This window comes from Oratosquilla oratoria, chromosome 39 (genome assembly GCF_046742065.1).
Source record: "Oratosquilla oratoria isolate Oo_2021 chromosome 39, ASM4674206v1, whole genome shotgun sequence".
In the NCBI taxonomy this organism is placed as follows: Eukaryota; Metazoa; Arthropoda; class Malacostraca; order Stomatopoda; family Squillidae; genus Oratosquilla; species Oratosquilla oratoria.
The window spans coordinates 42,855,802-42,870,044 of record NC_134815.1 but is presented as its reverse complement, the minus strand read 5'-3'; the positions used below and the strand labels follow the sequence as shown (position 1 = coordinate 42,870,044).

The 14,243-nt window shown below is 39.4% G+C and overlaps 1 protein-coding gene across 3 annotated transcripts in view; it reads left to right on the top strand.

Moving 5' to 3' along the window:
* The window catches only part of LOC143020378 (uncharacterized), a 28,845-nt gene extending 15,007 nt beyond the window's left edge, over positions 1–13,838 (top strand). For all 3 annotated transcript variants that reach the window (XM_076176771.1, XM_076176772.1, XM_076176770.1), the window contains exons 7-12: positions 760–932; positions 2,563–2,655; positions 6,916–7,070; positions 8,076–8,249; positions 8,823–9,033; positions 10,872–13,838. In XM_076176771.1, coding sequence (XP_076032886.1) covers positions 760–932; positions 2,563–2,655; positions 6,916–7,070; positions 8,076–8,249; positions 8,823–9,033; positions 10,872–10,997 — 932 coding nt within the window. In that variant the 3' untranslated portion in view covers positions 10,998–13,838. The remainder of the gene's footprint in view (positions 1–759; positions 933–2,562; positions 2,656–6,915; positions 7,071–8,075; positions 8,250–8,822; positions 9,034–10,871) is intronic.
* The last annotated feature ends 405 nt before the right edge of the window (positions 13,839–14,243 follow it).

Below are 14,243 nucleotides of genomic sequence, written 5' to 3'. Positions count from 1 at the left end.
CTGTTACTCACAGATAGAATAAGAGGTAAATGTGAGGGTATTGGGTTTGAAGAAGGTTAGAGATTGTGGAGAGAAATGGAAGGCAGGACAGTTGTTGTCTATAGACAACACTGCACTTGTGGCAGGTTCAGAGGAGGGATTAAGGTAGGTAATGGCAGAGTTTAGGAAGGTGTGCAATAGGAGAAAGTTGAAGGTAAATGTTGGTAAAAGTAAGGTGATGAGAAGTACAAGAGGAGAGGATGGAAGTGAGTGGGAAGTAAGTCTTAAAGGAGAGAGGGTGAAGAGAGTGGATAGTTTTAACCGATACGTCACTGGGTGAATGTTGTATATACCCCCCACCCCCACCCCATTTTTTATTTTTGCTTAAATCAACTCAAAGTGATCTAAAACTAACAAATCTTGCTTATTATGATTCACCTTAGCCTAGAAGTGGAAAAATTGGATTGATTTTGTCGAGATATGCGTGCAAAAGTTTGGTAGAAAATCAGTAGACTTTCTTTTGCTCCTCACATGAATTGAACGACGTCTGTCATATTTTTTGGGGGAAGCTTCATTAGAATTTCAGAGAATGAAGGAATGTGCTGTTATTATGAATACATATTGTTGTAACTAAATGGGTGTGGATGTGATTATGTTGACTTTTTTGACACTTAATGTTTTGGATAATGTTTAAGATGTGTAAGTATGTGATTGTTACCGAGTTATATTTTATTAGAGTTAGTTTTCACTTTACTAATGAACATGACCATCAAACTTCAGGTGGAGCTCAGGAAAGGGACCATACCTCAGAAGAAAATCTTGATTTCGGAATGCCCCGATACAGGCTGAAAGATCTGCGAGCGCTTTTGTTCTGGTGGCAGGAACCTAAAAATATGCCACCCCAGAATGATGATTTGGATTTTTGTCCTCATCATACACAATCTAAAGTGCAGGTAACTAAGTAAATCAACAATATTTTCAGTTTATTTATTTACCTAGGTGTATTTACCTGGTTGTATTTTGCGGGAGAAGATATATCCTCGTAGAGACCCGCAGTTGTATCTTTCCGCATGCAGTTCTTTCTTAAAGTCATGTATAGTTTTAGCACTCACTGTTTTCTTTTTCAATTTATTCCATGTATCTATCACTCTGTGTGGAAATCTGTTCTTTTTCAGATATCTTCCATAACTGTCAAGTATTTGTGCATGCTTGGGACTAGGGGTGGTTACCTGCAAGTGGTGGTATTACAAGATAGATAACACGGAGATGATTCTCCCTGCAATCCATCTTCAAAATTTGTCAATATCCTCACTTCTGTTTGGAGGTTCAACTCCTAGGTTGCTGACACTTCGCATCAGGGCTAGGGCCAAGCTCTCCTTTTTGTCAGTTTTTGACTACTTTTTCACCACTTCACATAAGAATATCTGACAACTGTCAGCTACTCTCTTCCTTCTGCTCTTGATACTGGTGATACAAAACAGACAACAGATTTATAGAAAGGCTCGAGGGCCATTCCAGGTTTCCAGTCAAGTCATCAGCCACCATTATTCTGCAAACTTGTTAAAGAACACAAATAGAGAAGTAGAAATGGCAAGAATGGAAAGGAGAAGTGTGAATAGAGAGGTAGGAGGAAAGGTAGAAAAGTGTCATTGAAGAGGAAGTAGAAAGAGTAACGAGTTTTCAAGAAAGGTGAATATTAAGGATAGATATGATACGTGAAGTATGGAGGAAAGGAAGACCATGTATAAGAACATTGTTAATGATACTTCTGCCGGAAGACCTACAAAGGAAGGATTCTAGATGATTAAAAAGAATATATGGTATCAGTAGTTACTTTTTTTTAATATAAAAATATTAGGGGGGCATGGGTGATCCAGTAACATCAAGATGTCTTATTATGATACAGTGTTTACTTTCACCACATAAATTTGACTTGGTGCAATTCTACTTTTTTACCCATGGTCCTATTCAAATAAAGCTAAAGTTACCAAATTATTGTTGTTCAACATGAAGGCAGTATACAACATCATTGAAATCATAAAGTATATATTTTTTCCACTGCTTGAAAAATAGTAGGAAGAAAAGATAATGTATCCCTCCACATGAAATATTGAGGGGAAATTTGTCCTTGAGTTCTTCCCCTGGAATTAGGCCTTATTTATCAGCATTGGAGGGAAAAGGGAATTGTAAAGAACATGGAAACCAAAAAGGAATGGTATTATCTGCATATATTGGACTAGGATGTCAGTAGTGTAAAAGTAAATAATTTTGTGTGTGTGGCCTTGCTGTGGATGCCCTGTGTCTTGCCGCATTGTTTATTACCCAGGGTGGTGGGTGAGATGCAGGGATGACCCGACATCCAGGAAGAGCAAAAAAACGAAGGAAGGAGTGATGGTGAATGGGATTGGGGATGAAATGGGTGGGAGTGGATGCCTTTGACTTTGGCTACCTCCCTTGTAATAGGGAAAAAGCCATTGGAATATGTATTTATGTATACATCATGTTAAAATCTATTGCTTATGATGATACAGATATTTATATTTTTATGAGAGCTAATAGTGTATATTCTTAATATTCTTACAGCAAAAGCCATTGTTGTTTTTCATACATAGTATTGGAGGGAGCAGTGATCAGTGGACCCAACAGCTATGGTATTTCGTTTGCTGTGGATATGAGGTACTTATTCTTTTTTAGTTGCAATGTTTTGATCAGAATACATGAGTTGGTGTTTTTAATGGCTTCCATAAGATGACGCTTACATAGGTGTCATGAGGCACGAGTGGGTATATGAGGATGCTGGTGTTGATTTCCTGATTATATTTATTTTGTAGTTGTATCTGAGTGGAGGGGAGTGGAGTGTATTTCAGGGATGGAATGGGTGGGAATGATTTTATGCCTTTTTCTTTTTGGCTACCTCCCTTGTAAGGGGGAAAAATCCTTGGTATATGTATGTATGTACGTATTACTCAGAGTGAAAGACAATGAGTAAATCAGTAGTGACTTTATATCTTGTCATGGTCTGGCATGTTGTTTTTGATTTCCTGTATCAAACCAGGTCATGATTCAATCAATTCTATCAATCCAGTTGCCAGCTTGCTTTATGTTTTTAGTTAAGAGATTTTCTTTCTTACACTGGATATGAAATAAAGGCAGAATGCAGAATATAACTAAGAACATAAGAATGAAGGAGACTGCAAGAGACCATGAGGCCTACACTAGGCAGTTCCATGTCTATTACCACCTGTCATCTCTATCCATAAAGTTGTCTAACCACTTCTTAAAACAAATGATAGTTTCAGCACTCACTACATGGTTACTAAGTCTGTTCCATTCATTGACCACCCTATTAGTAAACCAATTTTTGCCTGTTTCCTTCTTGAATCTAAATTTGTCCAGTTTAAATCCATTAGTGCTAGTCCTCTGCTGTTGTCTTAATAAAATGACCTTGTTTGCATCATCCTTGTTAAAAGCCTTTGATCCACTTAAACACCTCTATTATATCACCCTGCACTCTACATCTTTCCAGAGAGTGTAAGTTAAGGAGGTGCCCTCTCTTTGTAAAGTAAATTTCTGAGCCCATGTATCATTTTGGTCATTCTCCTCTGTACTGATTCTAGTGAATTGATGACGGAGACCAAAACTGTACCACAAAGTCAAAGTTGGGTCTAACTAACACAAGATAGAGTTTGATAATTACTTATGTACTTCTATTTGTAATCATTCTAGCAATGAAACCTACTGCTCTGTTCACTTTATTCCTGGGGCTAATGCATGGTTTACTGGATTTAAGGTCAGGACTCACTAGAACTCCCAAGTCTTTCTCGCACTCAATTTTCTCTAAAAACGTGTTATCTAAGTTATATCTATTTTTGGGGTTGTGTAGCCCTACTTTTAACACACTGCACTTTGAGATATGGAAGTTCATTTGCTATTTCACAGACCATGTGAACAGTTTGTTAAGATCATCCTGCAGAATCTCAGTGTTGTCTCCAGACCTAATTTGGCATCCTATTTTAGTGTCATCCACAAACTTACTAACATCACTATTAATCCCATTGTCCAAGTTGTTTATGTACATGAACAATAAGTGACCCACCTCTGCCTTCTACACCTCTTTTACCAATCTTTCTTCACTCATTCTTTCCATGTTTCCAAACCATTCCAATACTCTTTCATCAACCCTATCTCCCAACTCCCTTTCCACCCCCGTTTTCCTCCTCACCTCCTCTTTTCTCATGCTATCCAGCCTAGTAACCCCTATCATACTTCTCAGGTGCCTTATCTCAATCACATTCAAACTCCTCACTTCCTCTCTCACATTCCATGTTTCTGCCCCATACATTACTGTCAGCACAATCACTCCTTCTGTATGGGGCAGAAACGTGGAACATAAGAGAAGAAGAGAGAAGGAGTTTGAATGTGTTTGAGATGAGGTGTCTGAGAAGTATGGTGGGGGTTACTAGGCTAGATAGAGTGAGAAATGAGGAGGTGAGGAGGAGAACAGGGGTGAAAAAGGATTTGGGAGAGAGGGTTGATGAAAGAATATTAGGATGGTTTGGACACATGGAAAGAATGAGTGAAGAAAGACTAGTAAAAGAGGTATGGAAGGCAGATGTGGAGGGAGTGAACATGAGGGGACGTCCTAGGATGAGGTGGATGGATGGGGTGAAGGGGGCTTTGGGGAAGAGGGGAATGTCTGTTGAGGAAGGAAGGGAGAGGACGGAAGACAGAGGTGAGTGGAGAATGGTTGTATATGGATGATGTTGTGACTGCATGGGGAGAAATGGGCGGGGGGGTGGGGGGTGGGGTAGTGTGTGTGTGAGTGAGTTTTGACGCAGCCCGAAGGGATTTCTCCCCGTCCTCTCCTTATATGCAAGGGGGGACGGAGAGGGGGGGTCGCCGATTAAATGAAGCGGCCTTGCTGTGGATGTGCTGTGTCCTGCGACACTGCTTCTGACCCAGGGCGGTGGGCAGGGTGCAGGGATGACCCGTCATCCAGGAGGTGCTCAGATGAGAGGAAGGGTGGGAGGGGTGTGGAGTGTATTTAGGGATGAAATGGGTGGGACTGTTTTTATGCCTTTCCCTTTTTGGCTACCTCCCTTGTAAGGGGGAAAAAGCCTTGGTATATGTATGTATGTATGTACAATCACTCCTTCACACAGTCTCCTTTTAGCATCCATTCCCAAGTGTGTATTTCTCATTACACTTTCTAATCCTCCAAGGCATTTACTTGCTTCTCTCAATCTACATTCTACCTCCACCTCCACTCCTCCCTTTCTCACCACATTTGCACCCAAGTATCTAAAGATGTCCACTTCCTCCAGTCTTTGTCCCTTAATACTCACTTCCAGTCTGCCATCACTTCCTCCCCATGTACATCTCATCACCTTACTTTCACCCACATTTATCTTCAACTTCCTTCTTTTGCACACCTTCCCAAGCTCTGTTACTACCTCAATCCCTCCTCTGATCCTGCTTCAAGTGCAATGTTTTCAGCAAACAACAACTGGCTTATCTCCCACTTTTCTCCATTTTCTTTAGCCATCTCCAATCCCTGACCTATCTTAAACCCACACTGTTCCTCAGCAATTACTCCCTCTGTTCCTCTCCTAATCCTCCTTTTTTTAGACATTCTACATGACATCCATCCATCCTAGGTGCCTTACCTGCTCTCATCATCTTTACTGCCTTCACCTCATCTTTCCTTATTTCTCCTCCATTTTCCTCACTCATCACAGTCATTTTCTTAGCGCTTCCCACTACAACTACCTTTCCCTCCCTATCCTCCTTCACATTTAGCAACTCCCTAAAATACTCTACTCATCTTCCTCTTACTGCCTTCTCTTCCATTATCATCTCACCATCTGCACCTTTTACCTTTTCTTCTACTTGCTTCGCCTCTTCTTCTTTTAATTTTTTTCCAAAACATTTTTTTATTACTTTCAAAATTTTCTGTCATACTCCTTGCCTCCTTTATCTTATGCTTTACTTCTCTTCTCTTTTCTTTGTAGCTCTCATATGATTCCCTTGTCCTGTTTTGTAACCAATCTGTGAAAACTCACTTCTCTTCTACAACCTTCTTTGCTTCCTCATCCCACCACTCACTACCCTTCCTTCTATTTCCTCCTGTCCTCCTTGTTCCACATACCATCTTTGCATACCATGTCGCTCCCTTCTTGAACCATCCCCATTCCTCCTCCACTCCAGTTCTACTCTATCCTTCACTCCCTCCCACTCCTCTCTCAACTTCTTCTTGTACTCCTTTTCTTTCTCATTTAAGCAGTTCACTCTTAACACCTCCCTACTTTCTATCCTTTTCCTCTTTCTCCATCTATCCTCTACTCTCAACTTACCTTCCACCAAAAAATGATCTGATATTCTTCCACTCTCTCCCCTTAGAATATGTACATCCTTAACTCTTCCTACTATACTCCTGGTTACCACTACATAGTCCATTGATGCTCCATCTACCACCCTTCCATTCACCACCCTCTCCCATGTGTACTTATGCTTGACTTTCTTCCTAAACACTGTATTTGCTATCATCAACTCTCTTTTTAGACACATCTTCACCATCAACTCTCCACCACAATTTTTTCCTGGAACTCCACACTTCCCATCCACTCCATCTACTGGTTCATTCAGCAGCAGATTGATTTGTTTAAAGACCAGATATAGTATAATGCAGTGGTTTGTTTGGGAGAGGTATCATGTATATTTATTTAGGTTGCTACCAGATGCTTTTGACAGTTCCTTCACTTCACAAAATATGAAGGAATTGCACTGATTATAGATGCTGGTTTAATGAGGCATCCACTTACAATTTTTTTTTCCTTCTCTCAAGGTCTGTATGAAGAGTCAAATAGAGAATAATCTAGAATAATGTTATTAGTAAATAGTTTTTGTAACCTTTTAATTTGTCTGTATTTTTTTCAGGTTGTTGCCCCAGACATGTTGGGACATGGCTTGAGTTCAGCTCCACATGAATCCTCTGAGTATTCATTTCAAAAGATTCTAGACAACATCACACTAGTCTTTGACCTGTTTGTGCCTCAAGGTCGCCGATGCATTGTAATTGGTCATGGATATGGGTGAGTTCTCTGTTGAATGTCTCCAACCTGTTTTTATTATAAACGGTTTGAATATTTAGCCTTATGATAGAAGGATTAGAATACTACTACTATGTTCCATTGCTGCATATCTGCCACAAACTGTCATTGTGAAAGTGGGAGGGAGGTACTTGGAGGAAACCTGCAACCAGAATCCGATTGATTGGGTCTCAGAAATTGCATGGTTGTGGTATGAGGAGTAATAAAAAGATGAGTATGTTTGTGAGAAGAAAGATGTATAAGTTTGGAGTGAAAAGTTGAAAAAGAAAAGGGAGAAGGAGCCATATCATGAACCTGTGGTGGTTAACCAGCTTCAGCAGCTGGGCCCCACAGCAGATGTATTATGCCTTGCTGCATTGCATGACCTACACAGTAATGCAGTTGGGTCAACTCTTCATCTTCAAGGTGGATTTATTTTTTGACCTTGCTGTCTCTTAAGAGTTTTAAAGGCCTTGCATTTACCTAATTTTTGCTACTGGCAATGGAAGTCAAGGTGATGGTGGTATGAACCCTGCCACAAGCAAGTTAGATCAAGAGCATGATTCATTAAATTCTATACTACAGAGTCCTCAGTAATGGGCACTGTCCTAGCCTCCTGTTGGGGGAGTTAGCAAAGTTAGACCAAATCATCAGTCATCTAATTAGGTGATGCTCCCTGGCCAAGTGATTTAAAGTATCAATATGGGCAAGAGGTCAGGAGTGGCAGCAGTTTACGGCTGCCAGAAGGAGCATGTTCATAGTAAGGGTATACATACATACTTATACCAAAGGCTTTTCCCCCCTACACGGGGGGTAGCCAAAAAGAAAAAGGCATAGAAACCACTCCCACCCATTCCATTGGGAGTGGTATACTATATTAAATTCCCTGCTTCAAAAGAGTTTTCCATTAGGAAGCTTTGTCAGCTTTTTCTGAGAGGGGGAATTCTGTGATGTTAAACTGAATCAAAATATAATTCTATTTACTTAATTATTACTTCTTTTACACAGCTGTTCCTTTGCAAGTGCTTTGGCACGTGGGCGTCCTTGCAGCGTGAAGTCCTTAGCAATGATAAGTTGTGGAGGGCCTTCCCCTCTCATTCCATATGCACCAGGTTCATCATTTCCAGTACCAGTGTCACTCATTACAGTGCTGAAGCCATTCCTAGCATGTTGCTGTAGCAAGTAAGTTAACAACTGCATTATGGTACATATTGTATGGGTTGGAGTCATTGTGAATGGAGAGAACATTTGCAAATTAAATGAATATGAATTAGTGCATGTAACCATAATTTGTAGGAGTTCAGAGATACACTTTCATTAGATTTATATATTTTCATAATATAGTAGTATGCTTTGTATTATTTAGATTATATATGTGTACATGTATATTAAAGGGCATCTTCCTTTCTCAGTACTGGGGTATTTGCTGCTTTGATATATGCAGTCAGTACATTAGGAACTTACCAGTAATTAACACCCCTATGGACCAGTCATGTATTATTCTTATGTTCAGAGACAACTTTATGGATGGGGATGACAGGTGGTAATGGACATGAAACTGCTTAGTGTAGGCCGTATGGTCTCTTGTAGTCTTCTTCATTCTTATGTTCTCATTTCTGCTGTTCTTCATAACTCTGTCCTATACCATTCATAGGATGAAACTTCTTCTTTCCTTATGCTCCTGTAAGAATGAAAGGGTCTTTGTATAGGTATGTATATATGATAAATACTTCATCTAATTTTTTTTTTTCCCAGCCGTGAAATTCTCTATTCTCCTCGCGGCAAACATTTCCAAGGTGCAGAAGTCTCTCCAACACCATGCTATGTCCTGCAGAACACATCCAAGGGACAGGATTGGCCCGAAGGCGATGTTTTGTTTCATCGGCGCATTACTGTTCCAACACTTCTTGTGCATGGGATGAAGGACAACAAGATAACTTTAGTCGATATGTGTGAAATGGAAAGGGTAAGAAGCTGTGCTTAAATGTAACTACCATATTGACTGTTGCCGATGTTAAAGAAATGTAGATAAATCAATCAATCAATCTGTTGTCCCTGGTCTCTCTTGTAGAACCTACAGAGGACCTGTTTCCAGTTGCATGTAGAATAATAGTTATTGTCAAAGGCCTTGAAAAGATAGTTTTCTAAATATCTCATCTTTTTCAATGACCTTCCATCTTGTGTAAGTTTTCATTGCCTCTTGTTTCCATTTCTCAATACTTCAGCCCTTGTTGGAATAATAAGTAACTACCTGCTAGCAGTAGTCCAGCAACATGAATATTGGAAAGATTTATTTCTTTACTGTCTGTCTTCAAAACCTATCAACATCGTCACTTATCTGAAAGTGTAGCCGAAAGGGGCTGGCATTTCATCTCTAGACTGGGCCCAACATATATCTTTATGAACTGTAACTTTTTTCTCCCAACTTTTTCACGTAAAGAGAGCTTACAATTGGTGACTTTTTTCCTCTTCCTCCTTCATTTTCCTCCATTTTCCCTGTCTCTTCATCTGTTTTCTGTTCCTTCAACCCACTTCCTTCATTAAGCTTTTCCTATGTTTTTGTCATCTTTCCTAGCAGGTAAGTGCATTTACCCAATAGTATCATCAAGGTTTGCTAGAATCTGTATACAGTATATAACTTTTGATTAAATACAATGTACCAATTTGTACTTGAATGTACTTGGTATTTTTCAAGCACTTTGGGTCTAAGTACAATTAGGCTTAAAATTACCACTGAATTTTTAAACTCGAAGTACAAGTACATGAAAATATGTACTAAATCCAAGTACATGTACTTGGGAATGCACATGTATGCTGTTAGGCCTAGGCCTACTACATGATATACATGTAGGCTAGGCCTACATAATATATGTATTTATGTATCACTATGAGAAGAATGTAAACAAACTTGGTTGCCAGGGTCACCGTTATCCAAGTTTTACTGAATCATGAAGTCCTGCGAGACTGAATAAAGAGCTTTTGATATTACATACATATACCAAAGGCTTTTTCCCCCTTATAAGGGAGGTAGCCAAAAAACAAAGGCATAAACCACTCCCACCCATTCCATCCCCAACATACTCCACTCCCCTCTACCCTCTTCCCTCCCTCTTATCTTGGCACCTCCTGGATGACGGGTCATCCCTGCATCTCGCCCACTGCCCAGGGTCAGAAGCAGTGTTGCAAAGACACAGCAAGGCTGCTTCATTAAATCGGCAAACCCCCCCCTCCCTCCAATGTTGTGTGTATCCTGTGCGTAATTTGGCCAACAACACATCGTTTCCTGCTTTGTTTTTGTCATTGTCTTCACCATGTTTAGAGTCTGAACTGGAGTAATTCCCATTGCTAACCTCCCTGTATATAGGCTCAAGCATATACTCTTGCAACTTAGGCATGATCTCCCGGTCCACAAGTTTATCTCCTATGAGATCAACCGATTCTGAATTTTACTTTCACTCAAAGTAAAAGAATTTTCATTATCACTCTCCAAGAAATATTCTGTTTGTATTGAGTCTGCCATAGCCAAAAATACACTGCACTACATCATCAACAGAAAATGGTGCTGGCAACAAGTTTTTTGTAGATGATGGATGTTGGGGCAGAGTAGAAATGAAAAAGCTTAATATCTTCAATCAATGGGGCAAATTTAAAGAAATACTTTGTTTTAGTTTCTAGATGTGATTTACCATACATTTATGCAAAGTAGTACATATGCCATGTACTTATCCTTTGATTATTTTTGTATTTATTAATTTATATGTTAACTTCACTTTAATTAATATTGCACTCTATATTTTTTGACAGACTATTCCTCGTGCTTTCCTGGAATTAGTACCGGGTGCTGGCCATGATGTGATGACAGATACTCCCTATGAACTATGCCTCACTCTTCATCGCTTCATCAAACGCTGGAGTCAGCATGCCTCATAGATATAATTTTTAACCATTATCTTAGTCATAACTATTTTTCTAATGATTTGGTTTAACTTCATAAACTCCCACTCATGTTGTAGTACTTCAGGTAAAATCATTGTTACATAATATTGCAATATTTAGGACATTATCATCATTGACATTATTATTGTCATTGATTTTTAGTGATATTTAAATTACTATGAATATTATGATTTTTAGATGTAGTATTGTAAATAGTTATATTAATTCTCATGTTTATCATCTTAATCATTGATATCACAAGCTATTTAACATTGTTATTGTTACACCATAGTTTGGATTTAAGAATTTTTAATTCAGATGTTTGATTCAGTTAGTTGTAGCTTATCACACTGTACAGTGGACAATTCACACCTCAGTGGAGAACCTTTGGGAAGACTCTTGGACTGAAGAGGTGTTATCTTATGCCACACAGGCATTGCCCACCATTACTCAGATATGCTACATGTATGACTCAATATACGAAATGCTTTTGTGTATAGATAGCATGTGCATGGAGTAGAAAGGTGTTGGACCGGCTTCGTTAGTTTGTACTCTGTGTAAGGCATCAGGGAAGCCTGACAAAGTGTGAATATATGTAGAATGTGAAGCCTTACTACTGTTGCCCATTTTTGTACCTGTCCTGGGGATTTGAACTCAGGTCATTCATGCCCAAATAAGAGCACAACCCCTGAGCTACCCGGACCTCCTGGTTGATTCATAGCGATTTGCTTTTTCTATATTATGATGCATATATTAGAAATGCTACTCCTATATGTTCAATGAATGCGGCAAATTAACATGAAATATATATGGTTGTGGGTGCCCAAGATCCCTCCCATTTCCTGAATGCTCAGAAAAGGAGGAAATAGCACTGGTAAGATGTATATGCATATATATCATACTCTAGTTTTAGGTCATACCTCAGTGGTTGGCGACATATTGGTGATGCTTGCTGCAACACCTATTCATTCTCTCTCTCTGTTTCTCTTTCTCTATTTCTTTCTTTGTTCCTCTGTCTCTTTCTCTTCTTGGTAGGAGCTTTCTAACTTTTGACTTTGCTAAGGGCAATAGCAAGCCTACCTCCACTATGTGGGGACAATTGGACTACCCTTGTCAATGGTGGGGAAATTTGGTTGATAGAAAAGTTTGTATATCTATAGAGAACATGCTAATAGTATCTATTGTATGTAATGAGGTTGAATGATTTAATTTTTTGTTTCACCCCATGTATTGACTGCACAAGTTATCAATCAGTCAATCCATTGCCCCTGCTCTTTCTTGCAGATGGCCTGTAACCTCTGTAAGTTACTGTTCATGTAGTTAATACTTTAGAGACATATTTGATAGCCAAATGGATCAGAGTAACACAGCATTCTTTTATGATTAAAGGTCAATCTCTGTTCAATTTTTCCTCCCTCTTTTGCTATCCCTCCATTCTGCTGCCTTTCTTAAATATTTCCTATAACCCCCCCATACAACTCCATCTCTTTCATTTTTCCACAGTTTCCTATGGTGGGGGACAAGAATAATGCCAGAAAATTCCCTAGTGTGTCATAACAGGTTACTGAATGAGACAGAATAAGGGGACTGTATACTCACACTTTTCATATTCTTGTCCCACATAGAACCAGGAGGAGGTGGATGGCTTTAGATACTTGGGGGTAAATGTGGTGGGAAGGGGGGAAGTGGAGGTGGGGGTGAAATATAGGTTGACAGAAGCAAGTAGGGGGATTGAAAAGTATAATGAGAGGTAGACATTTGGAAATGGATGCTGAAAGATTGTGTGAGGTGGTGATTGTGCATGGTGATTCTGGATGGGCCAGAAACATAGAACATAAGAGAGGAAGAATTTAAATGTGTTTGAGATGAAATGCCTAAGAAGTATGGTAGGGGTTGCTAGGCTGGATAGAGTGAGGCATGAGGAGGAGAGTGGAAAGGTGATGGGAGATGGGGTTGATGAAAGAGTATTGGGATGGTTTGGACATGTAGAAAGAATGAGTGAAGAACGACTAGTAAAAGGTGTGAAAGGCAGAGGTGGATGGAATGAGCATGAGGGGACAACCAAGGATGAGATGGATGGATAGGATAAAAGAGGCATTGGGGAAAAGGGGGATGTCTGTTGAGGAAGGAAGGGAGAAGACAGAAGATATGGGTGAGTGGAGAATGGTTATGTATGGATGATGCTGTGGTGCATGGAAGGGAGTGGGTGGGGGATTAGGAGAGGAGGGAGTATGTGTGATTGATATTTTGATGCAGCCCAAAGGGATTTCTCCCCATCTTTTCTTTTTCTGCATGAGGGGATGGAGAGGGGGTTGCCAATTAAATGAAGCAGCCTTGCTGTAGATGTACTGTGTCTTGCTACATTGCTTCGGAAACAGTGGGCAAGATGCAGGGATGACCCATCATCCAGAAGGAGCCAAGAAAAGAGGGAGGGAGGGGTGGTGAATGGGAGTGGAGTATGTGGGGATGAAATGGGTAGGAGTGGATTTCTGTCTTTGACTTTGGCTACCTCCCTTGTAAGGGGGAAAAGCCCTTGGTATATGTATGTATGTATATAGAGCCAGGGGAGAAAGTATACTTTGATTCAGCCAACATTTTTATAATTGGAATCAAGGCTTTTGAATTTGTATTGTAGATTTTATTCCTGTTTCTATTGACTCATGTGTAAAAAATGTTATATATCTTGATAATTGTTGACATATTTTGGTATATTTTTCATATATGCTTTTTCTTTAAATTGACATGATACCGGTAATGATTTTTTTGTAAATTTTTGATAGTATAGCATTGAATGCTGAAAATACTTTATAGCTTTATTAAATCAAACTAAGGTGATGGTTGCATTTGATTCATGACCTATCTTTAGTACATTTGGAGTGTTTTCATTAATGAAATATTGAAAATGTATGCAAATTATGTGTGAAGATCTTCATAACAGTGGGCAAGACCATACAAAGACTTTTTCACATTATACACATTCTGACATACCCTACATGACAGCTGTCTTTCACCCCCATTCTCTGACTTGATGCATCTCATTTCTCACTGTATCCATTCATGTGACATATTTCTCAAATACTTTGTCAAACACATTCAGATTCATCTTCTCTACCTCCTTTAAATGCCAAATGTATTCTATACACTGACATGAGTAAGATCAATTCCTACAACCATCTCTGTGCATTCATTCCTGAATACCTATTCCTCATAATACCTTCCATTCCACTCAAACAATTATTT